Source organism: Apostichopus japonicus, chromosome 23 (genome assembly GCF_037975245.1).
Source record: "Apostichopus japonicus isolate 1M-3 chromosome 23, ASM3797524v1, whole genome shotgun sequence".
NCBI lineage: Eukaryota > Metazoa > Echinodermata > Holothuroidea > Aspidochirotida > Stichopodidae > Apostichopus > Apostichopus japonicus.
Window position 1 is genome coordinate 8,679,765 of NC_092583.1, and position 27,678 is coordinate 8,707,442.

Genomic DNA, 27,678 nt, shown 5'->3' on the forward strand with positions numbered 1-27,678 from the left:
CCACAAAACAAATTATCATCGTACGTATGTTCAAAATAGCTGGCGGAACCTCAACATGAAGGTAGATTCTCTTTCTGATCAATTTTATGGTATTTGTGGCCTATTCTATTTTGTACAGGATATGTATGGGGAAATTGCCGCCATTTTGGCCTAAAAAACATTAATGTGCAACATTGACGCTTGGGAACAACTGATTTTGGAGAATAATACATATTACTAATAAAATATAATGGGTTTCATGTAGACCCCGTGACTTTGCAACGAAAGTTTATTTTTAGATCACTTTTCCTACTTCGGCCCACGGCCTACAGAGCCTACATTTACAAAAGAGAGAAAAAATATTTTTCATTTCTTAACAGGAGCTCCATACATCCCAAGTTACATGGATCTTACAAACGGACCCGAGCCGTGTGTAGTCTGCGGTGACGCTGCCACTGGGTACCACTACAGATGTATGACCTGTGAAGGTTGTAAGGTAGGACAGTCCTATCCTTTTCAAGCCCTTTTACCCCTTACCCAAGCCCCCAAGCCCTTTACCCATTTCAAGGAGATTATCAAGGCTTTATGAAACTTCTCACTTTCTCCATCAACCCTTTGATTCTATAGTACTACACTATCAACATCCTGCTGCCTTCAGAATGCTTTCGGTCAGAGCTTTAATTCTAGTGTGTATATATCTCTGTTTATATTCATGTATAGGATAGGCCTAGGCTAGATGTTATCTCTGACAGTGCTTGGGAAACTTATCGCAACAGAAACAATGTGGCTGTAGCAAACTCCATGTTCTACTGTACCTCAGCCTGCAAGGTTTATGCTCTGGTGATTCGGTTAATTAAGTGGAGCTTCATCAGAAGAATTAACCTATACATTTGGTAGGCAAGGGCTATTCACAGTATCTGACAACTTACTGTATTGAACGAAGACTAATGGATTAACATAGCAGCGCACCATCTGTGCTTTGATAAACCAAGGTCAGGCCGCACTCTGTGAAGGTTAGACTATTCTACAAATTATACGTTCAAAATAGACATATTTTTCTTCCATTTTGCACTGTCTTCCACTTTACTAGAAGTATAACCAGCTTCTTGCATGTGGCAAAAAAACCATGGAGTTTTCCACTTTTTTTTTCCCCAATTTGGAAGAAAACTGTGAACCCAAGTCTTCAGGAACAATTTGAAAGATTTCTATTTGATTGCTCTTTTTGGCAATTAAATAGTTACAGCACTTTTAATATCTTTATGATGCATATAAATAGACACATGGATTCAAAATTTTGTTTACATGTTTTCATGTTTCCATAGTTACATGATTTGTGATTTTCTTCATGATTTCAAGTTAATGCATTGGTTTATGCTGATACCTGTCTCGTCTAAACAATTACATACACATTTCCCAAAATGTAAACTTTTCATGTTTAAATTATCAACACCTGTTTTTTTATCAAATATTTTCTTTGTATTTTAAGGGATTTTTTCGGAGGACAATTCAGAAGACATTGACCTATTACTGTAAATGGAATGAAGAATGCATTATTGATAAGACCACCAGGAACCAGTGCCAACAGTGTAGATACAAGAAATGCTTAGCGATGGGGATGGCTCCGGACTGTGAGTACCTTAATTAATCCACACACCCCTATGACTTGCATCTTTTCCAGATCAATGTTTTCCCTGGTAGTGATACCTTGTCCCCACTTCCCCCCCCCCACATTCAGAACCCCAGTGGGCTATTGTACAGTATATATTGAAATAATACTTTAACCTATAGACCTGTTGTCTCCTAATGGACTGTAAAAGTCCCCATCAATTTGAGGGTCAAATCCTCTCGACTTTGTGAAATTATTGATGTATGACATACTTTAAAGTTGCTTTCTTCCCTCCCTCGAGTCTGTCGGTTTTCAATCACTTTAAATCAGGGAAGACTAACTTTAAACCTGTTTTGTCAAGTTTAATGATGATTCACAATTCATGTGAATGTAAATTATTATAAACTGATACTTTCAACATTGACACTTTGACTATGTGCAGGGTGAGAGCAGGGAGTTGTTAGGGAAGTCCCTTATGAGAGTGTGAGGGGGATTTTTCAGTTTTAATCTAGATGGTTCATTCATTCACCACCTCAAAAGTACTGTCGATGGGACTTCCATCTGTTTGAAACTTTTTCACACATAACTTTGTGCTCGTCACCTCCTTACCCAACAGTGGTCTTAAACGAATCCCAGAGGAAGGCAAAGAGACGTCTCATCCAGGAGAACAGGGAGAAACGGAGTCGAGAGGAGTTGCTGAGGCAGAGCGGCTTGCTCTTCAGCAGTCGTCTCACCGAGATGGAGGAGAGCTTAATTCAGTCCATAGTCCTTGCCCACCAAGAAACCAACCAGCTGTACAGGAGACATTCAGAGAGCAGCTATGGCGGGGTGAGATGAAGAGATGAAAATAACATTTAAGAGATGAAGATAAGATAGAATAAGAGACGAAAGTCAAGCTGAAAGGGTTTGACCGTGCACATACCTTTAGACTCATCAATGAAAGTGTCTCGACGAAATTAGTCTAAGGCTTCAGAAAAGAACTATAGGTCATCTCCAGCTCCGATGCAGCACAAATTGATATCTGGCGATTTGTATAGATCTGATTTTGTCAAGTCTGAAAATTTATGGAACTGGGTGTGTGTATGAGGAATGGGGGGGTGGGGGTGGGGGGGCTGGTAGGGGATTTACCGCTTATGATCAGCGACAGATTTCAACCGTCGTTGTTTCATTAATTATGCTGTGTCATCCCCTTCAGGATTCAGATGAACCAGATGCCAAACGTCAAAGGACGGCAAAGCCCATAGCTGAAATAATGGCGCCCTCTATTGTGAAAGTTGTCGAATTTGCCAAACGGATACCCGGCTTTAAAGAGGTTAGTACAGATTTTCAGGTACTTCAAGTAACTTTCTCAGGTAACTCTCTTTAAGGTATTTTCTGGTTATTTTAAGGTATTTCTTTTCAATAACGGTCAAGTATGATCCCACCAGAGTATTGCAGAATGAACACACCCCCACCCCCTACCAAGAAAAAAAGTTATAAGAAGCTTAATGAGTCCTTTAATGATCGTTTTTGTCTTTGGAGTTTCAATTTGTTTGTGTTTGAAATAGGTATGAATCATACTCAAGGCATCAGAAATTCCATAAAATGACCTTTTGATCCAGTTAATTGTGTATGGCAGGCCACTTACGGCACATGTATATTCTCATATGTAGTTTTTTTTTTCAATGAATCAGTTGGAAAGGCAAGGGTCGGGTATAATTCTTGAAGGAAGGGAAACAATTACAAAACAATGCCTTTATTGTTTTTGTATAGTTACAGAGATGGATTTATGAAGGAGGGTGTGTCAGGGGGCATAAGAAGTGCTCAAATTCTGTGCAGCATTTTTTTTAAGGCTCTGTCTGAAGTTTGTCTCTTTTAAAATAACATGCTTTCTGTATAAACCAAATTAAAAGAAAATAACAACAATGCAAAAATGCATTGTGGTTTTGATGATGCAACATGACCCCAAATGACCTTTGACCCCCACAAAGACAATAGGGTTCTTGTACTCAATGTGGTACTTCTACACACCAAATTGGTCTGACATTCGCTTCTTGAGATATCGTGTTTTACAAGCCGGGCGTCACAAACTCACTCACACACACATATACACCCCTACGCCATCATGAATGCATAGGTTACGATTATCATCGAAACCAAAAACCCCAAAATGCTATACATCTCTGCACTGGTATAGAAAGTTGCCCAATTTGCATAGCATTTTGAGATGGATGGGATACTGGATATAAATCAACACACTTTTTGCATATTTAATAATATATGTTTGATATTTCGTTCTTCAGCTGGACAGCCAAGACCAAGTGCTACTCCTTAAATCTTGCTGCATGGAGATCATGTGCCTCCGGATGGCTCAACGGTACGAGGCCGAGGAGCAGAAGCTGGTCCTCTCTACCGGGGTCAAGGTCAGCAGGGAGGAGCTGAAGGGTAGCGGGCTGAACGACCTGGTGGAACCGATCTTTGACTTTGCAGCTGGTTTATGTAAATTAGATTTGACCGACACCGAAATGGCTCTATTGGCTGCTGTTCTTCTCATAGCAGGTAATATATGGTAATATAATATATATATATAATATATATGTAATATATATTTATATATATAATAATATATATAATAATTTATACTAATATATGAGGAAAGTAACTAATGTTGACAGAAAAACTTAAAACTGGTACACTTTTGTTTGTATGACCTTGTAGTCTGCAGAATTCTTGTTCATGCAGTTTTTTTTATTTGGTTTTGGGTTATGTTTGATTCTGTTTGATTTTAGAATGAGAATGCAGTTTGTTAACTAGACCAGTCAAAATTCATGTCAATGAAATTGCCAGGAATCGTTGAGTAAATCAGTAAAATTCTATGATGAAAATGTAATGTATTGAAACTTAATATTTCCTTACTTTCATTTGTCCTCCAAATTGTCCTCCTTGACAGACACTTCATAAAAAAATCAAACGTGGTATGATTTCCTTGCTCTCCCTGAACGATTTAGTCATATAGTAAAAAATTATGAAAAATCTGGCTCAGTATTCTATATTAGTGGTCAGTCATATTGCAAAATTTCAATCTTGGGAATTATGAGAATTAATTAATTTATTTTATTAAAATTTATTTTTAATTAAATTAATAAAATTAATTTTATTAAAAAATATTATTAAAAAGAATTAATTAATTTATAATTATGAGAATTATGAGTGTTTTCCGGTTAGATACAGACGATACCCTACATACACAGTTCTGAAATCTGGGCGCTTGTTGACCCAATTGGATTCTGCATTTTAGAAAGAAGAATATTCTTTTTTTGTCTTACAGATCGACCAGGTCTCCACAACTCTCAATCAGTGGAGACTTTACAAGATGTTTTACTGGGAGCTTTCCAACATTACGTGAACGTAACCAGACCAAAGACACCGGTGCACTGGGCGAAGATATTGATGAAAGTAAGAAAGTCAGGATTTAAGCTTCATAGGGATATACTCAGTGACTATTTAAAATGCTTATTGCATAGAAACTTATCAAAGAAGTCTTTAGATCAAAACCACATCATCTTTGAATTTCGTATAGCAAAGACATTAAATTCTTGAGAAATTAAAAAAAAAAATTAAAATATATTGTTTTTTTTTTTTTTCAATGAGCAGTGTGGAATATTTGTTTACTCTAGCTATGAGTTGCATCGTATGCCATTGGAAAATATCTCTAAAGTATCAAATTCCAGTCGAATGAAAGAGAGTAGGGAGGAGGCAGACACTGCTGAAGTGATCTCTTCAACTAAAGACCAACGTTGGGGCTCTCCCTTTCTCTGGTTCTTTGCCGGAAGCAAAGGAACTTATGCAGTCATATTGGACGTGTGTGTGCGTGTGTGTGTGTTTCTGTGCGTCTGTGACACTTGCTTGGGTCTGCGATTACTCAACGACGGAGCGATGAATGTTTGTCATACTTGCAATGTAGATGTATTATAGTGAGAAGGTGTGCCCTATCCTCTCTGCCGCTGACCTTATGAATATTAATGAGGTTATGGGGTCAAACCTAAAAATCTTGACATTGTAAATAACATTGCAACCTTAAGTCAGATTGTAACAAAACTTGGTATTCAGTTGTTGATTAATAACAGGTTACATGTAGGCCTTATATGTTTGGGACAATTGTGGCCCCAGAAAAATCCGGGCCCATTTTTGGGCTGGGTTGGCCCAAATTGTATTTCCATCTCAAATGCATATTGTGACACAATTCTTTGGGTCCAAATTTGTGGAGCCCAATATTTTTGGGAACATTTGGGCCCACGTTTTCTTTACATTGCAATAACTCCGCAATGGTTTGTCGGTTAGTAGCCAAACTTGGTATAATACAGGTGTTAGTTAATAGCCAGTACACGTGGGCCTAAATTTTTTGGGACCATCCGGACCCAAAATTTCCGGGCCATTTTGCACTGGGTGGGCCAATCTTTTGTTAGCTGAACTCATCCCAAAATGTGGGTAGTGCTTATTTGAGGCTGTAGCAGGGAAAACGTCTGTCTCTTTTTCAAAAGGACTACTTCTTTCACAATTGCTGGCTGATTTTTGTGAAATTTGCAGTAAGTGCCACTTTTGGATTATATGGCAATATAGCTGGTTCATGAGTACAATATTGGATGTAAGGAAGTGGTAATTTTTTTGGGCAATTTTCATAATTTTTTTCAGTGTCTTAGCATTCTTTTTAGAGTTGTCACACTTGTGTCGAGATAGGATATGATAGCAAGCATAGGCGTAGGAGGCGGGGGGGGGTTGGGGCTGCAGCCCCGGAGCCCCCCAACCAAAAATGTGTGTGAAAATTCGGGCAATATGCTGAGAATTTTTCGGGCACCTACTGAAAAATTTTGGTTAAATTTTTCATGCAAGTCGTTACAGCCCCCCAAATCAAATTGGGCTCCTACGCCTATGATAGGAAGCTTTATCTGGGAGGGAGGAAGCTTATCAGGGTGTGGAACAGTCAAAAGTCATAAGCCATTGCATATCAGTGGGTAGATACTTCCTATGACAACTGATCCAATGTGTGTACTGTCAATATAGCCCTGAAGGTGTATCATTTCTTATCTTCCAATTGATATTTGATGCCAGTTTATCTCAGTCTAAAGCAGGGAATTGGTCTAAGCTTGGTGACCATGAGTAATTTGCTAGAACTACTGTCTGGGCAGAATTTGCTAGTCTCTGTAATAAATCCGTCTAGTGTTGTTGAGCTACCACATCGGGCGGCATGCATGGAGCTGTACACAGAGTTTAACTAATTCAACAGTGCATACATACAACACTGTACTATAGACTCATCCATGGCAGTCCTCCACTGAATTGGTATCCATTCACAGATTATGGGTTGAGCCACTGCAGCATTGCTGCTTTATAGTTGTCATATCAAATTTGCTTTGGGACACATTCTTTGGGCCTGAATTTGGGGGCCCAATATGTTGAGGACCATTTGGGCCCACATTTTCTTTACATTGCAATAACTCTGCAAACTTGGAATGTAGCAAAAATTAGTATACAGTTGCTGGTTAATAGCTGGTACATATAGGCCATCTGGGCCTCTAAACATTCTGGGGCCATGTTTGGACCGGGTGGGCCCAATTTTATGTCCACCTCAAATGCAATTTGGGATACATTCTTTGAGCCCAAATTTGCGGGTCCAATATATTTGTGGCCATTTGGGCCCTCATCTTTTACGGTTCAAGTTTAGGGGCAATTATATTTTTGAGCCAAATTCATCTTGGCTCAATATTTTTGGGGCCATTGACGCACAAAATTGTAAAATTGCAGTACCTCCACATTGTAACTGATGCAAGCTTTAATCAATGTCGCTCTTTAATAGAAAGGTTACTTAGAGAACAATTATTTTAGTGTAGGAAGTAAAAGTTTCAACTCTTTATTTTTTCTCTCACTTATAGATCACAGACCTCCGGACCATAAGTGGCCGACACACGGAAAACATCATGAGAATAAAGTTAGACAATTACAAAGATATACCTCCGATATTTTTGGAAATGTTTCAGGATTGTCCAACTTTCGACAGTGCAGAGGGGCTCGCTTCTGACACATCACATCAGATGGAATCAGCAGACGTCCAGACTTAAACTGATCCTCCAAGGATGAAAACCTTCATGGTTTATGTGAGATATGTTGCACGTTACAGAAAAGGTGACATCTGATAGTATACTTTTCCCTGTCCATCTGGAGTAGATGACCGTTGGAAACATGGCCATTTTTATGGCCTGGTATCTCATATGGGATTCATCTCAATTGGATGAACATCAGATAACCCATTTTATGCCAGGGTGTGTTGAATCACAGGCTTACAGGTTACATGAAAGGTGACATCTAATATAATAATATGTCATTTCATTGTTGATCTGGAGACGAGATGACCTGTGGCTTATTCCATTTTATGGCAGGGGTGTCTAATACCACATGCTTGAGATTCATTTCAGGTCAAGGTGGCTTTAAGGAATATACCATTTTTAGGGGGTACTAAGGTATTTAAATCCTGTCACCTTACAGCTGCAGTAACTAACTTCCTGTAATTATGTGCCCTAATCATCTGCAGAGCAGAGGATTTTAAGCTTATATAATAGGTGGCGCTATTCATAAATTACATTGTGACTGTACCTCTACTAACGTATATTGAATATAAACCTGTTAGCTGGCTTCTGTAATGTGCTCTACCAAATCTTAAAACTGCATTGTCATAGTTTCAGCTGTGGACTTGTTCTCTATGAAACACATTTGTAGATGTTGATTTAAGGCTGACAGACAGACAGACAAAGTGTATACTTCATGCATTAGCAACATGTTTCGTTAGAAGTCGAAACATCTTCGAATAACAAGATTCATGAGTCTCCACTATCGGAACCGCAAACCTGCCAACGTTTGGCAGTGGATTTGTTTTTCATTGCAACGGCAGGCAACGCACCATTTTAAAATAGAGTATTACGTTTCAAAACTGCTTGTTCTAGAGAGTAGCAGTATCCTGAATTTCTAGAAATAATGAGTCATATGACCGAGGAGCAATTCGATATATACCATAATTTCTGTAGTATGAACTTCATAATACAATCTAAAAAAAAAAACAACGAATACCTCCTTTTCCAGAATAAAATTTCACCAATTTTAGTGGAGTGTCTTTTCAATGCAGCATAACAGCCAATCAGTACTAGTAACTGTTCCAAGAATGATTTATTCTGGAAGTAGGGTGCTCCAAAGGTCCTTAAAGATAGACAAGAGTATTTATGGTATATATGAGTAAAGGACTGGGAGAATAGGCAATAGCATCGAAAGGGTTGCTATGGCAACGGCGATGGTAGGAGTAAGTTTTGTATGACAGCACTTGGAAACGTTTCTTACATTTCTGTTAGTAATATTAGTGTTAAAACAATTTCTTTGGCATCTAGCCACCACCTGACTGTTTCAGATTTGCATCCAAACTGGTCTAACAAACTCTAGAGAGATAGCAGCCTATGTATGATTTACAAAATATGTTGCTAAGCTTGTGCTCTTCAACCTCTCGCATAATCAGCCGGATCTAAACTCCTTCGGACAGAAATATTATGTTTGTTCATTTCGACAGGCATACCTGCACCTATACACTCAGTGAAACTTAGTATGAACCTAGTTTATAGGAATTAAGTCAATCAAATTGGGAGAGGGGGCAGGGGGGATGGGGGGTGGTTGGGAGGTAGGGAAACATTTGTAAACTGATCTTTTATATTTAGCTGTGAAGAACAATCTTTGCTTGTAAGCCATTAGTGTGTTTTTGCTATCCATCAATTAAAAGAAAGATTTTATCAGGGAAATTTGAAATCGTTTCCTATATAAGTTTTGTTCTGTTGTCACAAAATCCTGACTATGTAGGTGGCAGATTGCATAAGTCCTGCATAGCCTTTAGTTTATTAAGGCAAGTTATCTTTTGGACATACAAATCACGTTTTCAAATTATGTTTTAAAATATCCAAGCTACCTCAATTTTACTTATCAGGGCATTTTCATGTACATTAATAATATTATTATCAAGGCATTCTGTGAAAAAATGAAAAAAAAAAACCAACAACAATTTAAGCCAAAAAAGGACATCAAGTCTCGACTGGTATTTTTTTTTGTGTGAGGGATGCTCAATGTAACATCTATCTTTTTGTAGTTATTATTATTATTATTATTGTTATTTATTTTTTATGTGTATGTATGTAAAAGGCAACAAAGAGCCTTAACAGTAATTAAACTTTCCTGGGAAGGTTTCATTTGTGGAAAGGCTGGGATCTGCAAAAGTTGTAAATATGTAAAGAAAGGATTGATCACTCGAGCAGCTTACAAGAATATCCAAAGACTAAAAAAAAAAGCAAAAAGAACCAAAAAAAAAATGAAGAAGAAGAAGAAGGAAACCACCAAATTTACCTCCGCAGTTTGTGATTAATTAATCTCTGATGCCTTTATCCTTTTCATTCTCTCTCTCATCTCGATTGTTATTTTGTTTCTATACTTATATATACATTATATGCCACAACCATCTATGCCAACTTTTTATTTTACCTTTCGAAATTACCACCAGCATTCACAAGTTACTTGCTGATCACAGAGCAACAGAAATTCTTTGAATGATGATGCCACAGGTTTTAAATGACTACAAAACATATTTTGTACCCAATTGTGGTATCTGGTGTCTGCACCCCCCTCCGATTCCCATCTGGCTTCTCCCGAGAGCTGTGAGAAGTAATTTTCACAACTTTGTGTAATTAGAACTTTTCAAAATAATTATAGAATATTTTTTGAAAAAAATCAAATGTATGTGAAAAATAATTCATTTGATTCTAACAGCTGATATCAGGTTTTTGGAAAAGTGCAGTAATATTAAACGTAACAACATGAAAAAGCAGCAGATTTCACCGTTCATGAAGTCTGAGTTATAATATCAATACATAGGTTCATCACTTTTTTTTATGTTGTTGTTAAATGTAGAAGGGGAACCTGTTTTCATTTTTGTTAGACAATTGTATGATAATTATGTTATGCAATTATGGTATACAATTATGGTACAAATGAACGTTAATTTGCTAAAACCCCAAAGACTTCCTCTCTTTACATATTCTGTTGCTGATTATTTCAGAGGATTGAAATGCTAGAAGCAACAGATGATTTACTTTGTTAAGTTAAAAATTTACTGAAATGGAGTTTCATTTATGAAGAATCAGTAATTTTCAAAGATTTTTGGGCATTTGTTTTATACTGAATAAGTTTTTTTAACTTTCAATTGCTTGTCATCAGTAATCAGTTATAAAGAGTTTTTTAAAGCACTACAGACACCTAGCCAATTTGCCCCATATTCAGTACATATGTTATGTATGATAACCACATTCAAAAATTGGTTCAAATTTTTCGAAAAGCTCATTTCGTTTTCAAGATAATCACATTTGAAGTTTCCATAAGGCCTTAATAAGTTAACCCCTAATTACAAGCCCACATACATCATTTGAATATTGTGATGTGCCCCTTTTCATAGAAGACAGTAAAACATTTCAACAACTCGCCTTTGGCCAGATTCCTGGGGTCAGTGTCCTTGAAACAAAGGTTGTAAAAACAAACGGATAACATAACAGATAATTAGGCAGTCACTCCCTTTACATCATCAATGTGCATAATTAGCTAATGTTTATTCATAAATTAAACTAGAATTAACAAAAGACTTGTGAAATGGTCAATCTTTGATGGTGGTTACAGCTACTTTCATGATTTCTAATGTCTATTATCGTGATTTGGATAAAAGTCGTTCACAGGTGTCCCTAGACCTTTAAATCCTGAACAGCTTTCAAATGACGAAATTGTAAGGCTACTCGGAAACTTGGAACATTTGTAACTATTTTGTCTTTTTTTTTTAATTATCTTTGTTATAAATGTTTAAGTAATTTGAACACTTCTTTCCAGTGAAATTACCAAGATTAATTAATTAATAAAGCTAATTATAAAGGAAAAATTGTTAATCATAAAGTTTTTTAGCATTGATACTAGAAGACAGCTTCTTTAAAGGAATGGGGATAGAATGCTTCATGATATTACTTTTTCCAAGAAATTGGGGGGGGGGGGAATTCATTCGAAAAACTGATCAAATTAAACTGCATGCAGCTGATTGATACTTTCATTCGAAACTGATCAAATTTAACTGCAGCTGATTGATGATTTTGTTGATCCTTTAAGATCGATCACTTTCTATGTCGTCTTATGTTTTTGTTTTGCATTATTCTGTTTGAAAAACAAGGTGAACATTTTTCAATAAATGCTGATGATTAAACACATATAAAAAGAAAGATGTTAGTTATGCACAGATGCTTTTGTGCTTGTAGGAAATAGCTAAATCCAAATATTAAAATCTGGTACAGAATGTGCTGACCAAATTAGTCATGTTTTGTTCTGCTAGATAATTAGGCAGTCCGTGTTATAGTGCACTCTGCTAGTTTCTCATACTAGCCGAGTCACAATTGGATTTACTGTTCACCTGCCCTCATCCGTTGAAGACTATAAGCATAAAACTGAAGAATGAATAAGTTCTCCCATTCCCCTTGCCTAGGAACTCTGCATTGTGGTAGGATTTAGCCCATGCATTTGGGGTGAGGTGGGTGGGGGGGGGGAGGAACTTTAGACCAAGCATTGTGAGTACTTGTTTCTTTGACTCACACATTGACAGTTTAGTGTAAAAAGATTGTAGATTTCAACCTAAACATTCTTGTCTTAATTATTTCATCAAACTTTCAAGGATGATCTAATAACGACGGACACTTTAAACCGGGATTATCCAGTGAAGGTAGACATTTCTTAATTATCCAGACCAAATGTGTGTGAGATGGAAACAAATACTACCTCTTAAAATCAAAGCAAACTTTATTCTCTAACCTATCCATAGTTTCAGTATACATGATTGGCACCACCGTTGCCCTCTCTCAATCTCTATAAATGTTTTTTTTAACTATATTACTCTACATTTCACGAGCCACCCAAAAGTTCTTTGTAGGTCCCTCACTCATCCAAACTAGCCTCTTGTGTGGGAGGCGAGTTTTCCTCTTTTTTAATTCTCAGGTTGTAAGAGTCGTGCTCATCTTGTCTATTCTTTAAAAAAAAAAAATCTTTAAAAAAAACCTTTTTGTTTTTCTTAAAAGTGATTGAAATACAATTCATATTTTTGCTGCAGCAGTTGTACCAGTAACTTACCTCATATTAATATTGTTTCCAAAATGACAATGACAACTTTTGTGTATAGCTCATATTTAGTCCCTCTCCCTTTTTAAGTTTAATGTCTGTTTTTTCCCGGTAGTGTTCGTTTTTGTCGTCTTAATTATTTGTCAATCGATATTTGTATCTTTATATCCGACTTTGAAAAGAAGAAAGTCGAGCCAAGCAAGGCTATATTTTGCATGTATGGCATCTCAAGGAAGTATTAAACATTGAAATTACTAACCTGTTCTTGTCATTCTCTGCTTTTCTCATGTGTCCGTCATTTCTTACCTTTTCATGTTTTGTAATAATAAAATCTAGGCATATATAATCGTTGGGATGGGGAGGGGGTGGGAGATAAATTTCTGGTTTTGTTTTAATTAATGGCTGTTGTAAAAACAGCTGTTTTATGACAAAGCAATGTGTTGTACTAAGTGATATCAATGAATCTAATCACCTGTGGTAATTAAGCTACCAATGTACACACTTCATGGAACTCATATATTCTCACTGTATGTATGATATACTGCTAAATAGAGCAAAGAAATGACCCACAGCTAATTTTGCAATCACAAGGTATTGGAGACGGGGGTGGGTGGGGATTATAAACTAAACTAGATGGATCCACACCCAGCTGGGCTTACCTGTAAGCTTAACATAGACCCTGACAATGAACATCCCCAGGGACAAACAGGCATTACCAAGCAACATGATGGTATTACAGAAGGTTTATCAGATTGGTTAGGAAGTATTGTGGTTACAATTCTGCCACAATTGATATTTCATATTCCACTATTTATGAAAACATATACATGCTCCAGAATTGAAATGAACAAACAAAAAATTGCAACATACAATGTCTAATGTTATAAACTGTATTTTGTGAAAAACAGTTACAGTTATAAACAAATGACAATACCGACTTATTTTTGCAGTCTTATCATTTACTCGGGGTACTGTTGGTTAATCTTGGGTTAGTGTTACAAACAAACACTAACATATTCTTTGCCCAGATTAACAAAATGATAACAATGGTCAAGTGTATTTATTTAGAAACCAAGGCATAGTGAAGTGTTGACCTCTATGGCCGATTCTTACCCAAGTGTATCATGATATAAGGATTACATGAAATAAATGCACAAAGTGTACTAAAGCTGTATGGCCGATTCTTACCCAAGTATCATGATATAAGGCTTACATGAAATAAATGCATGTATAGTGTAAGCTGTACGGCGGATTCTTACCCAAGTATCATGAAATTAGGCTTACATGAAATAAATGCAAGTAATGTCTTAAGCTGTTTGGCCGATTCTTACCCAAGTATTATGATATGAGGGTTACATGAAATAAATGCACAAGTGAAGTGTAAGCTGTACGGCCGATTCTTAACCACGTATTATGATATGAGGCTTAAGTGAAATATATGCTGAAGAAATATTTACTTAATGAAGGGATTTTCTGGTGGCTGACAATTGTGACATGTTTATTGAATGGAAAAATAAATTCCACACCATCGGGCTGGGCCCATCTCAATTTCTTGTTTCTTACTCGAGATAAGGTTGTTTGAAGTACTTGAAATGGGTGGGAGTTTAAATAGGCATAAATGTTATTTTATAACCGAAATGAAATGTACTATACTGTAGAAGTTGGCTACACAAATCACCCCCTCTATCAAGTGAGCCAATAATGCTACCAAGTACCCATGATATGATGATACCCTTATCTCTACCCCCCCCCCCAAATTCCTTAAACAATAAATAAACTAAGTAAACTGACAAAGTAAATGCCTTTCAAAGATATCAAAATGATCAACATTCGACAAGATGTCTTCATTTTTGACTGGAAAGAAAGATATTTACAAGATTTAAGGAGAAAAAAACAAATCAAGGCATGATAATATTTTTGATGTAAAAATACGTCAGATGTTAGTAAATGGAAAGTAAAATGCAATGCTTCAGTGCTCATATGACTGAATGTTTTGTCAAGAAAATAACTGATCATTCAAGTTGCATAATAATGGTAACATTAACAAGGCCTCAACAAGGATAAAATACTTTGAGGATAGCAGAGTAAAAATTAAAAAACTTTTTATCCTAGAATGACTGCAATATATGATTAGTTTGTTGGCAATTATGTTGCAAAGTTGTGGTTCATGCAATATGATAACGAAAACTGACTGTTTAAACTACGATGTACAATAACTTAAAACTTGAATAACCAAAGACTGTGTTAATTATATGATGCTGAGGTATATAAACAAAAGCTAAATAAACAATATCAGAGGTTGGTCATCTTTAAAACTAGATTCATACGAGGGAATCCTCCAGGTACTGGTGCAGGGGACAATATACGGTGGGGGGGGGGGTGGGAAGGATGGATGTATTCTAAACACTTCCCTTCAACTTGCTCATGTATTTTACAGTAATTTTTGGTAACTAAGTGACTGTAGGATGATGAAAAATGTATTCATTTTAGATAAAGTTGGTCAAGTAGAGTAAACAGGTATTATGTTACGGTGGGGGGGGGGGGGCTGGGGAGGATGGGGGTAGTGAGTACACAGTACACAAGGAGAGTCTATTTTTACAACTTCATCTCTATTTTAATAAAATGTTACCTAATTTTACCAGGTTTTGATAGTGTGATTAAAGAAAGCTTTGGAAAGACTTGTGGCTCAAGTTGATTAGGTTTTAAAATAAAAGACTGGGGAATAGTACATAACACATGAAGTTAATGTACCATCCAGAGGTAGGCTTGTTACCCTAACAGTATATATAGTTGATGTTGAATACAAGATTGAAGTCACTTTGGTGAGCCTTACATTACAGGTCACATCCAGCAGTGATGGTTGCTAGGCAGCCCTAGGCTATATATTTATGCTAACAAGCAGCCTAGGCCTAACCACCCATTACAATAACACTTATCATGCAGTGTGGCAATACTAAGGTGCAGGCCAATGAAGACCTAAGAACACATCCAAAACACAAATTTTGCAAAAATTGCAGTATAGGCGTCAGTTTGCTAATGCTACAGTGTGTTACGATAATAGTTTTTGTCCCAGAGGTAGAAAAGAAATCACGGATATTCCGCGAATTCGCGGAAAAAGCTCATGCCTGCTAATAACACATCCAAAACACAACAGACTCTGCAAGTAGTGTTTTATGTAGCCAGACTGACTTCCATCAGATCAGAGTCAAACTGAGAGCACTCCTGCTGCCCTACAAGCACAAAGCTTGACCATTTCTGGCTCGAACAAAGTTGGTGAGTGCAAGGGCAGCGTCGATTTCTAACCAATGCGTGTCTGGTCTGTCGAGACTGCAAAAGAACCAAGAGGTAAATTATACAGACTTTGGAATTACACTAACAGCGACACATAATGTTTCTCTCCTAGCTGAAAATCTATAACCCAGAAGTATATCTTTTGCATCTAATGTTTAACTGAGTTCCCACTTTTGTATATTAATGACATATTAATTAAATAATGTTTTCAATCGTAAGCTGGCTAGCAGCTATATAGGCCTAATCAATTGTAAGACAACAGCAAACTTGTAGGACAGCATATGTCCATTTAAACTAGTATAAATCACTTAGAATCTGGTAGATGTCACAAAAAAACAAAAACAAAACAGTATCTTTAATTGTCATATACTGATTTAAACTGACAATTTGACAAATGTCAAATTAAACTGGTATATCGCGATTTAAAATGGCACAAATTGATTTAAACTGAGACATACCTACTTAAATTGGGATATATGTCATTTCCCTGTGATCTGATACAATCAATGGCCTGCCATCAAATCCAACCCATGCATTAACATACAAAAATTGTTCCTCAAATCTGCTAGGCCTATATGGCTTTATGGTCACATAACAATTTGATACAATTTCAATTTCTCGTGGTGTTACCAACCTGACCAGTGCTATACTTTTCTGGTCATGAGATGTGTCTATGGGCATGGTGTCCCACACATGAACACACACACACATCAATACAATTGTCCACCAATATACATGCCATCTTTACTGTAAATGTACCATTGCCATGTAAAACCAATATATTCTTTTCCTAAAACTACTGAATACAAAGCTATTCCTCCGTTTACCTTTCTGATTCTGAAGAGACTTCTCCATCCAATTTGACAGTTTCTGCTGGAAGAAAGATTTAAAGATAAAAAGATTATAATTGACACTTGAATAAGTCTTAAAATAACTAAAATCATGCAGCTAGGTTATGTGTTTTGAAGTCAGTATGTGTCTCAAGAAATATATTACCCCTGTTCAATGATATCCCTCCAGTCGGCAGCAGCTATACAGTATACTGCGCCCAATGACAAGTTACCTCACAGGTACCCATTTAACCCCTGGGTGGAGAGAGGCAAGTGAGATAAAGCATCTTGCCCAAGGACACAACGTAATGAACTAGGCAGGAATCGAACCAGCAATCTTTGGATCATGAGCCCGACGCCTTAGCCAATTGGCCACCACGCTCTCACTATTTGATGTTCACTGGGGATTTTTTTTCAAAGTGGTGAATTATCCAAACAATATGTAACATTGGAGGGGGGGGGATCTCCATAGCTTGGGCCCTAACCCCTCCTCCTACAATTATCGGTCTCTTTCATATTATTAATCAATTATTTTATCATATCCAGCTCACTGCCACCTCCCTCTATCCTCCTTCTCATCACCCAACCCTGACCATATCCTTGGTTTTCAAGATTACTGAATTGCACTGTTAAATTTAGGTTAGTGCAAACAATGAAGCCAGTGTGGGGGGGGGGGGTGTATTTAGGGATATGAAACTGTTTGAGCTGCACAGAGGGGTTTAAATAAATATGTTGAAGCTGATTATGTAACAAAGACTGAACCAGTAAAACATAGAATCAGGAACTTCTAGACATTATTTTGAACAGATAAAATTAAGCAAGAAAGACACAATACTAAACCAGGTAAGTGTGGAGACTTTCACTATCAAATAAATTTTGAAACAAAAATAAAAAAATACAGAACTAACGAAACAATCCTAGAATTGGGTACTTTTGAATTTCAAAACTAGGTCACAACAGTGTTGGGAGGTACCCAGTACTACCTAGGTGCAAACACTATACTTAGAACTTAGTACTCGGTACTCAGTCATGGCAATTCTACTTGTTCTCATATTCACGCTGTTGTACACAATACACATGCATGCTACAAACTTGTCTGTTTCAAACCACATAAGTACTCATAATTGGCCTCTTATCAATATTTTAATCAATTATACAGTTCTTATGCCCATCCAAAAATGTTCATAGTGAATTATGTGCTTCAGTTCCAAACATTTCAAAGTTTGTGCTGGAAGTTCCCCAATCTTTCTTAGGGAGCACTGCTAAAGTAACCATGTATGTTCACATGAACCTCATCAATCTTGTCAATGGTCAAGAAAGGGGGTAAAAAACAACATTCTAACGAAATACAGCTTATGGATATAAATTGAAGGTTAAAGAAAACTTATCAAGATTATGTGTTTAGGATCTTGTCTAGAGGTCAGGAAGGTTGCTTTGTCAAATAAACAGTCTGAACAATGTCCCTCATTTCAGGGTGAAATCCAAAGAGTGATTTATCAAATTTTTAAAGACTATGACTTAAACCTTATCTGGACTCTGTATTAGGAGAATGTATTATGGACCACCCATTGAGATGGGCTGCTTGATGACACATTTACTGACATACATTTGATCCAATAACTTGCACACAGTTGAAATATAAAGAGAGGAAAGGATTACAGGATGATGAGGGGATGGGTTATAGGAGGAGGCGGGGATAGGAAGTATGAAAGGGAAGAAGGGTAAAAAGGGGGGGGGGGGAGAAAAGGGAAGAGGTAAGAAGAGAGGGAGAAGGGAAAGGGGATGAGGGAGAAGAGTGGGGGAAGGGAGGCAGGAGGGCAGATGAAAGATTGGAGGAAGAGGGTAAAGGGGTAGGGTGGAGAAGATGGAAGAGAGGATTGTGGTAGAGAAAAGGGAAGTGGTGGGGAGAAGGACAGGAAAGATGTCAAAAGCAACAGAGGAAGTCAAAACTTAGATGGAAGAATGAGCAATTCCAGGAGCTAATATCTAATAAGTTGGTTTTGCTGATGGGACTTTTCATCAAAGCCTTTTTGACCATGTTAAAGGCATATGGAGGGTGGGGGGGGGGGGCTGGAAAATTATTTACCTTCTGAGGGTACTGGTGACATTCTCTCCAAGTCATGGGAGCTGGTTGATCCAGAGAAACTATTGACCTTTGACCGTCCCAATGTTGACCTATCTTGTTCTCTGTTTGTGACGTGGCCAGAGAAAAGTGTCTGTCTGTTTGCATGAGCATGCTGAATGGCATCGTTAAGGTATCGCTGCAAGATAGTGTGTTTATACTTATGGACTGGGAAACGACAGCCTTCCATAAAACCTTCTTTGACAGGGCTCGGTGGTAGCCGGCAGGCAACCGCTTCGAAGTTGCTATGCAGTCCTGACTCTACGAAGAAAAGAAATTCAGAGAATGAATCAACCTTTTTTGCATTTGTTCCTGATCTTGCTTCCATCTATACTCCTAACATGAAAATGAAGAAGTATATATTAAAATTTTCTTTCCTTGCATCAGATTTACAAGATGTCATATTCTTGCAACTTAAACCACGAACACGAAATGATTTTCTCCAGAGGAACTGGGCTTTGTTCTCTACAGAGGATATCACAGAGTTTGCAAAAAAATACCTTTTATTTGCCTGGTATCTGGAAGGGGGTGCTCAATCCTCTCCTCCTCCTCTGAGCATACACTTAATCTATCTTCAATGTCACTGCTCAGCCTGTTGTAGAGTTGAATCCTCCTGCTCCAAGTAAGACCAGACTGCCTGACCGTGGTTTTCAGCCGTCGCCTGGCGTTGGCAAACCAGTTAGAGACCTTCATTTGAAAAAAACATTTGCTCGCTTAGTGTCTTGAAAAGCAGCCTTTTGAATCGATTTTGCTGACTTTTTTTGCCAAATTTGGGCAAATTTACCATTAATGAGCTAAAGGTAGCTCATTTTTTTTGTGCAATTTCCAGCAACTGAGTGTGTGACCAGACAAAGTTAACCTTCAACTGTTCCAATGCTATTTAAGTCTGAGAGCAGATTTTTTGGGTTGATTTTCCTAACTATTTTGTATTCCTATTTTTGTGACAAGTAATAGTTAACTGCCAGATTAACAATCTAACTCATTAGTTTGAACAACCAAGCTTAATTTTTCAAGTATAAAGTTCAAGTAGACCATTTGATATTCTTCTTTGCATTTTACATGTAATTAATGGGTGTATAATAATTAGTGTCTGGCTGACAAAAGTTTGAAAACCAGCTGGAATCATGAAATAGCTTGATCATTATACTGTATACTCCTTAACCTGTATTTGGGGGGCAAATCTTGAAGAAACTGCTGGAATCTCTCTCAATTTTCACTAATTGATGATGGATCAGTCTGACTCAGTGCTAGAGTATCGAGGGTAATTCACAAACCAGTTAAAATGGCAGGAAACATTTGATTGGGCCATATGGTTGCTGAAGGGAAAACTGGAATGTCATAGCAACCAAATATGCTAATTATCAAGAAGACGGAAACCCAACTTATGTAATTGAGATCTTTGTAACGAGTAGCAACTCTTCTGACCAGCTAAGAAAAATCTCACTCAATTTGGGAGATATCCTTGAGTTGGGACTTCCTTTTAGTAAGTCTGTGATGTCATAGTGCCACTAGGCTCTGCAATACTTTACTTTTTCTTCATATTTGAGGTACAGCAGATTGCTGACAGTGCTGATATTGTCACCAAAATTTGTCTCAAGTAAATGACTTGATTAAGTCTGCAGCCTTGTGTGTCTAGAAACATCTAAGTGTGACTAAAGCCTGGCTCAAAATTAATTTTTGATAAGTAGTCATCTGTACGAACAATTGCTATCAGTTTCAGGTTGTATCTCTCTAACGCTTTCAATGTTTGAGAAATTACCCTTATAAACATCTGAGTGTCATCTACTCATCAGTGAAAGTGACTGGACTACATATATAGTCTACTAACATCATGACCATTTGGTAATCTAGCTGCCAACTAGTTGATTGGGTCTGTGTCTTCACTCAAAACTGATTCTAGCCAGCCATCTCAAAACTCAATTTAAAACATAAACAATTTAAAAACCATCTTCAAATATACCTACTTGTGTCAGAGTCATTTGAGATCCTAAGGCCAACAGAACTTTCTCTGTTTTGGACGGATAGGGGTGGTCTCTGTGCTCATACAGCCAGGTCTTCAGCGGTTTTGTCATGTCTTTGTCGGGATGTTTCTTTACTTTCATCTGTGAGGCCGACCCTCTAAGGTGGGAGGATAGTGATATACAAGAGAGAAAAACAGTTTAGTTCTCTAAAGTTTTTGATCTTTCAATAAGTGAAACATATATATCCCTTGGGTACATAGACCGATACTGTGTAATACCTATAATACAAGCCAATGCAAGGTCACTTACTTAATACAACGGCAAGGCTATCATACAGAATATTTAAGTTGGGTTCAACCAAAGATATTTCACCTTCGGAGGTGAGTTATCTTTGGTTCAACTAAGTTAATAATGTCACAGGACTAGCAGTCTAGCACTGGCATATGAAAAATCTATTGGAGTCTAACATTGAATTTTTAAGTAACAATAATTGGGATGACAAATATTATTACAAATTATATTATTAAATTATTTGTATTTATATTATTACAAATTATATTACAAATCTTCAATTACGAAACTGTGCAAAGTCTTGCCTATTGTTAGTTTGAATTAGTCGTAGGGTTAATCTATCGATCCTTGCTTATACTTATAGGCGTACAAGTAACTGTAAGGCCCTGTTAAACCTATAAGACAAAAGGCTTAAACTAAGCCTAAGCTAAGTTGCCTACTACTCTTGTAATGTAAGTTGTGGAAATTTAGTTGAAACGCCAGGCAAACTTAATTAGCTTAGACAAGTTACACTTGTAACTATAAGTAATTGTAGGACTCCGAGTCTCCAACTTTTGGATGCGAGTCAAAATTACACGATCTTCAAATGCGCACGGTTTTCTTGAGTTAACAAGAAACTAATTATTATGGATTATTATGTTTATATTATAACACGTGAATAATTGTTACTTAAGAGTAGATTCAGTTTCAGTGAATTGCATCTGTTAGCCGAGCGACCGTATTACAGTTTAAACTGTGTGAATATGTGTTATGTACTTCCATACGCTGAACAACTTTCTCATTACGTTCTAGCGCCCGCAGCAGAAACGTCCACTTTAGCCCAAACAATATTACTGTTGGTAGACAAAGTCGGACAACAGGCCTTACAACATTCTTCAAACCATCGACATTTTTGGAACGCACAACTAACTCAACCAAATCATTAATATATTTCGTTCACAACCATCTCAAACCAGAACGGGAAATCGTTTAATGGTTCCGAAACTTCCGTTGTCTAAACATATAGCCTACAGTGTGTTAAGCCATACATGTTATTTAATATTCCTGAACTTGTGCACATCAGTTATCATGTCGACAAAGTCCATTTAGTGACATAGTATAATAAAATTATACCCCTAATGGTCCCAAAAATATTAGGCCCACAAATTCGGGCCCAAAGAATGCGGAAATACAATTTGGGCCCACCCGGCCTAAAAATGCGCCCGGTATATTTTGGGCCCAGATAATCCCAAAAAATTAGGCCATGCATGTACCAACAATCAACAACAACTGTATTCCAAGTTTGGATACAATTCGATTTGAAGTTGTGGAGTTATTGCAGTTATTGTGGAGTTTTTTTTTAAGATTTGGCCCTTCCAAAAAAATGGGCCCAATAAAATTTTGCGCCTAAATGGTCCCAGAAATATATGGCGCAAGCAAACTGGCTCAAAAATATATTTGACCCCCTCAAATAGAAATGAACCCAAAGAATTGTGGGTCCAATTGTTCCCAAATATACTAGGCCGCACAAATTCGGGCCCAAAGAACATTTCAGGTGGAATAAATTTTGGGCCTACCCGGCCTAAAAAATGCACCAGGAATTTTTTGGGGGTCATATGGTCCCAAACAATGAATGTCTACTGCAAAGAATATGTCCACTATGTAGTTACATCACCATACCAAGTATAAACTAAATCGGACATACGGTTGAAAAGATATTGACACGCTCATTAATATGCATCATAGCCCCACCACAACCAATAGGGGTCACCTACTGACCCTTGACAAGATACACACCAAGTATGACATCAATCACATATTTCCTTCTTGAGATACCGTGTTTACAAGCTACGGCGTCACTAGTCTTGTTAAGACCCTAGTATGTACAGCCTAGTGTACCTTTCCTTTTCACAAAGCTATTTTCACGTATCTTTTGCTGTACTGCCCAGAAAACGCCCGGCAACGCTTCAGAATGATACTAGGGTCTTGCACATTTCTCCAAAGCTATCTTATGTTTTCCTCTGATTTTGGAAGAGTTGCTTCGGAAAAGCGGAGACGACAATCAGGTTTGCCAATTGGGCCCACTTCCCCCAAAATGTTTATTCAAGCCTTGCCTCCCGCAGTGAACAATCACTTAGCCTTATTAGATTGGTATGTACTGCGAGACGGTCGCTAATTACATGATCTCACATGACACGCAATTTCGTAACCATAATATGAATATATATTTTTTGGTTTGCACAAATTCACGCCCCTCTTTGGAGAAATGCCCAAGACGTTTGTATCGGAAAGATCTTCGGGCATGTAAAATACAGTGGGCAAGCAAGCATATTCGTGGTATGCAGAAACGGACTTTGGGCATGTAAAGTTTGCCAAAAAGGGGGTATTACAAACGACTTGGCCAAGACAAGGGCGTCACACACATGCACACACACGCCAACTTCACTGCATTGGTTCCCAAGGATTCAAAGCGTCGGAACAATAAACTGCAAATATATATCACAGATTATATGCATCAGCGCAGCAATTCTGAACTTTTGGTCTGGAACGAGACTCTTGGCAATACAAAATCCTACGTTATCCAAACAGTTTAGGACGTTAAATCAATCATCACTTCCATAACCAGGGAAACGAAAGCCCCCCTCGGGAATCGCGTCACATTTGTCATTCCAAATCTTAACTGATTTGACGCGTTCAATCGCCGATAAAGGATTGTCCATCATCACGAAATTGAAGACTCGCTCTGCCCTCTGCAAAGTTTTGTGATTTTCTTGCCTGAAAGGTCAAATATATATGGATCGTATAAAATGTATCGTTTTCCAAACCGAATTTGACGGCACAGAATTAGGGCAGATTGTGTTCGATCGAGGTATGCAAGTCGTCCAATTTGGGCATTTTTCTTCACATACGATTTCAATATGATTGTATACACAATATAGTTGTATAATACATGATGTGGGAGGGAACAGGTTGGGTGGAGAACGTAGGGTAAGCCTGGCAACAGGTGTATGAAGTGATTCCAATAAGCTTCTCGGCCCAGAAAGAATTGAGCCGACACTCGACTCGACTTTCAAAATAAGTGACTACTTAGAACTCTATTCCTACCCGACTCGATCCACCCACCCGAAAAAACACAACCCCACCTACCCCCTCCCCTTAAAAACCTCCCTCCGTATTGAGAAATACGGCCGGTACGCTACAGCACATTCTGAATACAAAACGCATTTGTCAATGAAAATTTTTTCCATCCGCGACTGTGTTGCATATACATACCTATAACTTGCTATTTTGCACTAAAGATCTGCTTTTATTGGCTCCAATTACAGCCCCTGTAGCTAGGAAAGTTTTGTGATTACGTAATCGACCCGCCCACGGTCGTAAATCCACCTCAGGCTCTAAGATGCCTGCATATAGCTTCTTTAAACCATTATAGGCTCTTTGTGTCGACACTGTGTGGAAATATGTTCATGTCTACAGTGTAGTTAATCATACAGCGTTCACACCGAAAGACCCTCATACAAGAAAAAATGTGGCAGGCGTTGCAGACTAATTGATAGAAAGAGGTCATTTTACGACCAAGACAGGTCGATTACGTAATCCCAAGAAACTTGTCCAAGATAGCGTGCTATAGTTGGGGCAGGGTTAGAGTAGCAGCTCCCTGGTTGGGGTCTATACAGCAGACCTTTAAACACATAACATGATACGGCACAGTATGCATTCCGTATGAGGCTTGTACTACACTCATGTTCACTGCGATAAGAAGTGGCCACTGGCCTCCTAAATTTAGCTAAGAAACGGATAGCCTATTTTGGAACTTGGAAAATATTTCCCGCTTCAAGTCTCCACTCACCTCCCAGCCTTGTACGCAAGGAATGTTCACATACAATAACATACTAATAATATATTAGCAGGGGAAAGCCATGTCTCAAAGCTTCGATTTAAAATGGACCGTATGCTACATATCAACATAGACATTTCTATAGACGGGCCTATATGGATCATCTAGTCATTCTAGTGTTTCTCATCCCGCCCCTCCCTCTCCCCCTCACCCCTGCAACCACTTTATACCATGGTACCAATTAAGTGTCGAATTAGTTGCTTTACTATCACTCTCAAATTTCAAGATATTACGATTACAGCTAATTCGTCAAAGTTATCGACTATTATTACGATTAGTCGATTACGCAACTATTTTGGATTCTATGAATAAAATATAATTATAACGAACAGCTGCAGGGCACGTAAAGAAATACCTGAGTGTTGGCACTTATAAAGCAGCTTACATCAATGTCCTATACAAAACTACAACACAACAAAGTAGTCTCACTCACCTGTCTTGATATCTTCGACTCCTAGTCCGCAAACTATGTCGACGGTGACTCAAATTGTTATTTTCATCGCGATGATCCTCCGTAAGTGTAGGACTTACATTATGCCAATAAATGTGGCCTGAATCTCTTGAATTTCTCTCCATGTGCGCAAAATGTGTTCCTCTTTTCCCCCGGTTTTATCCACTAGAACATATAAATATTAGTTGTTCTTGAAACATCTAGTCGTGTAATAAGTACAGGATATGGTTTCGTATCCGACAGATACAAGTTTGCGATGATGACACACTGGAATAGTCCAACCAGGGAGTTGTTTTGAACAACCGCAAATAAAACACCACAACGAAGAGCTTACACACCCGCTGACTAAATGATTTATAGTTCACCAGTTCTCAAAATTTTGAAACAACTATTCCGTTGTTCTCGTTCACAAGTGGGGCAAGATCTGATTTCTATTTACCACAAGCATAGCCCTCCACTCAGCAACGTAACAGCACGACGGAATTACACGTTGAATATTATCGCAAATTATATATATTGTTATACGATTTAGGCTCATAGTATGTTTATAACCTGTGATGTTCATTGACCAGGCAGGCAAGCTTTGCAAAGGATAAGAATCTCGTCACTCTTTGCTGTTTTATCTTTAGCCGGAAAAACCTAACCGCAACTTGAGAGGGTTTAACAGTTGATGACTAATCGAAGGCTAGGGTCACGTTGTTGATCCTGTTACAATGTTCTCCTCTATATATATCGGCTAAGTAGGTCTGTGCTGTCTCATAACTGTGATAAGCAACCGCGTTTTCTTTTTGACAAGTGCATTGTTAGGAAGAAGAACAACAAACACATACGCACACTCACAAACTTTCATTCACAGAAAACGAACCCACTGTTCAAATTTGACGAAGAGCTTGATGCGTGCGCGACAGGAAATGGTTTACAACTTTTATAGACAATGCTTTCGGATAAGCGTTTTTGTCCATGGGGTAACTAATGGTAAATAATCAAGGAGCAGGATACCGAGTACCATTTATGTTATGTAGCGGAGGGAAGGGGATAAGATGCTATGTCGTCCAGGGCAGTAATTTTTTATTAACGAGAGTTGCTTAGTGCAAACTGGTGCTACATTTAACTCTTGCAGCAATGTTGAAGAATTTGAAGAAACTGTTATAGGTTGTACCGTATACATACATGATATATATAAGCCCTTCCTGTAGGAGTTTTATTGTAACGTTATGTCTGTCAGTGTGTGGTGGTGGATGGGGGTGGGGCTGGGGGTGGTGGATGGGGGTGGGTGGGGGTGGGGGAGGCTAATTACCCCTTGATTTATTGATGGGGGGGCGAGGCCCTAGAAGTATACGGTGTTGCGCCTCTGGCCGGAAACGGTGCATAGCAGCAGAGTAGTAGCCTAGATGTGCAAGGTCAAGGCCTAAGCAGAGAATTTAAAAAATGTCATGCATATGTGCAAATTGCAGGAATGATACAATTAGCATACCTAGGTGTAATAAACTGCGTTATAAACAGCAACTAATATGTTGTATTATTTGGCCGAATGTGATTCACGAGCCTATACTCATGCGTTATTGTTCATAGGTTAGTTACTAATCTACAATTTGTGACTCATGCTCTTTGCCACAATTGTTTCTAAATAGTACTAGCGCAATTTTCTAATGTAAATTGGCTATGAAGGACGGGAGGGATGGAGACAATAAGGGTGAAACCTCTTTCAAATGCCCGGAGCAGGGAATAATGAGTTGGAAGGGCACCAACAATTTATGGAAAGGTACAAACAAGTTAAGGAGGGACACAAATCGTGTCCAGTTACTTGTTATTTTTTTACACATGAGGATGATGGTGGAACAGATTGGGGGTGGGCTCAGTGGCGAAGCGTCCATATATGCATACAGTCAGGTGGGCGGATTCCCCCCCCCCCCCTGACGGACTCAAATGAACTGCTGGCGCCCTTTTCAGCTTTTTACCACTTTTTACTTATTCGCGATTATTGACTTTTTTAGTGCGCTCTCATCTACCTATTGACAATCATAACATTTTGTTGGCGATGACACCTATTTATTCTTCGTTTATCTGCAAATTA

At 38.0% G+C, this 27,678-nt stretch overlaps 2 protein-coding genes across 6 annotated transcripts in view; one reads left to right on the forward strand and one right to left on the reverse strand.

Annotated features, from left to right (window-relative positions):
* LOC139964539 (thyroid hormone receptor beta-like) overlaps positions 1–11,013 on the forward strand; it is a 32,709-nt gene extending 21,696 nt beyond the window's left edge. For 2 of the 3 annotated variants that reach the window (XM_071966178.1, XM_071966176.1), the window contains 7 exons: positions 360–475; positions 1,466–1,607; positions 2,202–2,413; positions 2,781–2,897; positions 3,868–4,123; positions 4,893–5,020; positions 7,495–11,013. In XM_071966178.1, coding sequence (XP_071822279.1) covers positions 360–475; positions 1,466–1,607; positions 2,202–2,413; positions 2,781–2,897; positions 3,868–4,123; positions 4,893–5,020; positions 7,495–7,680 — 1,157 coding nt within the window. In that variant the 3' untranslated portion in view covers positions 7,681–11,013. Of the gene's footprint in view, positions 1–359; positions 476–1,465; positions 1,608–2,201; positions 2,414–2,779; positions 2,898–3,867; positions 4,124–4,892; positions 5,021–7,494 lie in introns of all 3 variants that reach the window. The other variant, XM_071966177.1, reaches the window with a different exon arrangement.
* Positions 11,014–11,767: 754 nt separating this feature from the next.
* Positions 11,768–26,365, reverse strand: LOC139964543 (homeobox protein Mohawk-like). 3 transcript variants are annotated; one of them, XM_071966182.1, is made up of 6 exons: positions 25,587–26,365; positions 20,989–21,142; positions 19,525–19,711; positions 18,989–19,285; positions 16,900–16,942; positions 11,768–16,108 (listed from the first exon to the last, which is right to left on the reverse strand). In XM_071966182.1, exons 1-6 carry the CDS (start codon positions 25,727–25,729, stop codon positions 16,012–16,014), a joined length of 921 nt encoding a protein of 306 aa, XP_071822283.1. In that variant the 5' UTR covers positions 25,730–26,365; the 3' UTR covers positions 11,768–16,011. The 3 variants fall into 3 exon arrangements, with proteins under 3 accessions (XP_071822283.1, XP_071822282.1, XP_071822284.1); XM_071966181.1 differs by having other exon boundaries at positions 16,900–16,945; positions 25,587–26,364; XM_071966183.1 differs by lacking the exon at positions 25,587–26,365 and adding an exon at positions 21,946–22,010 and having other exon boundaries at positions 16,900–16,945.
* Between the last annotated feature and the right edge of the window lie 1,313 nt (positions 26,366–27,678).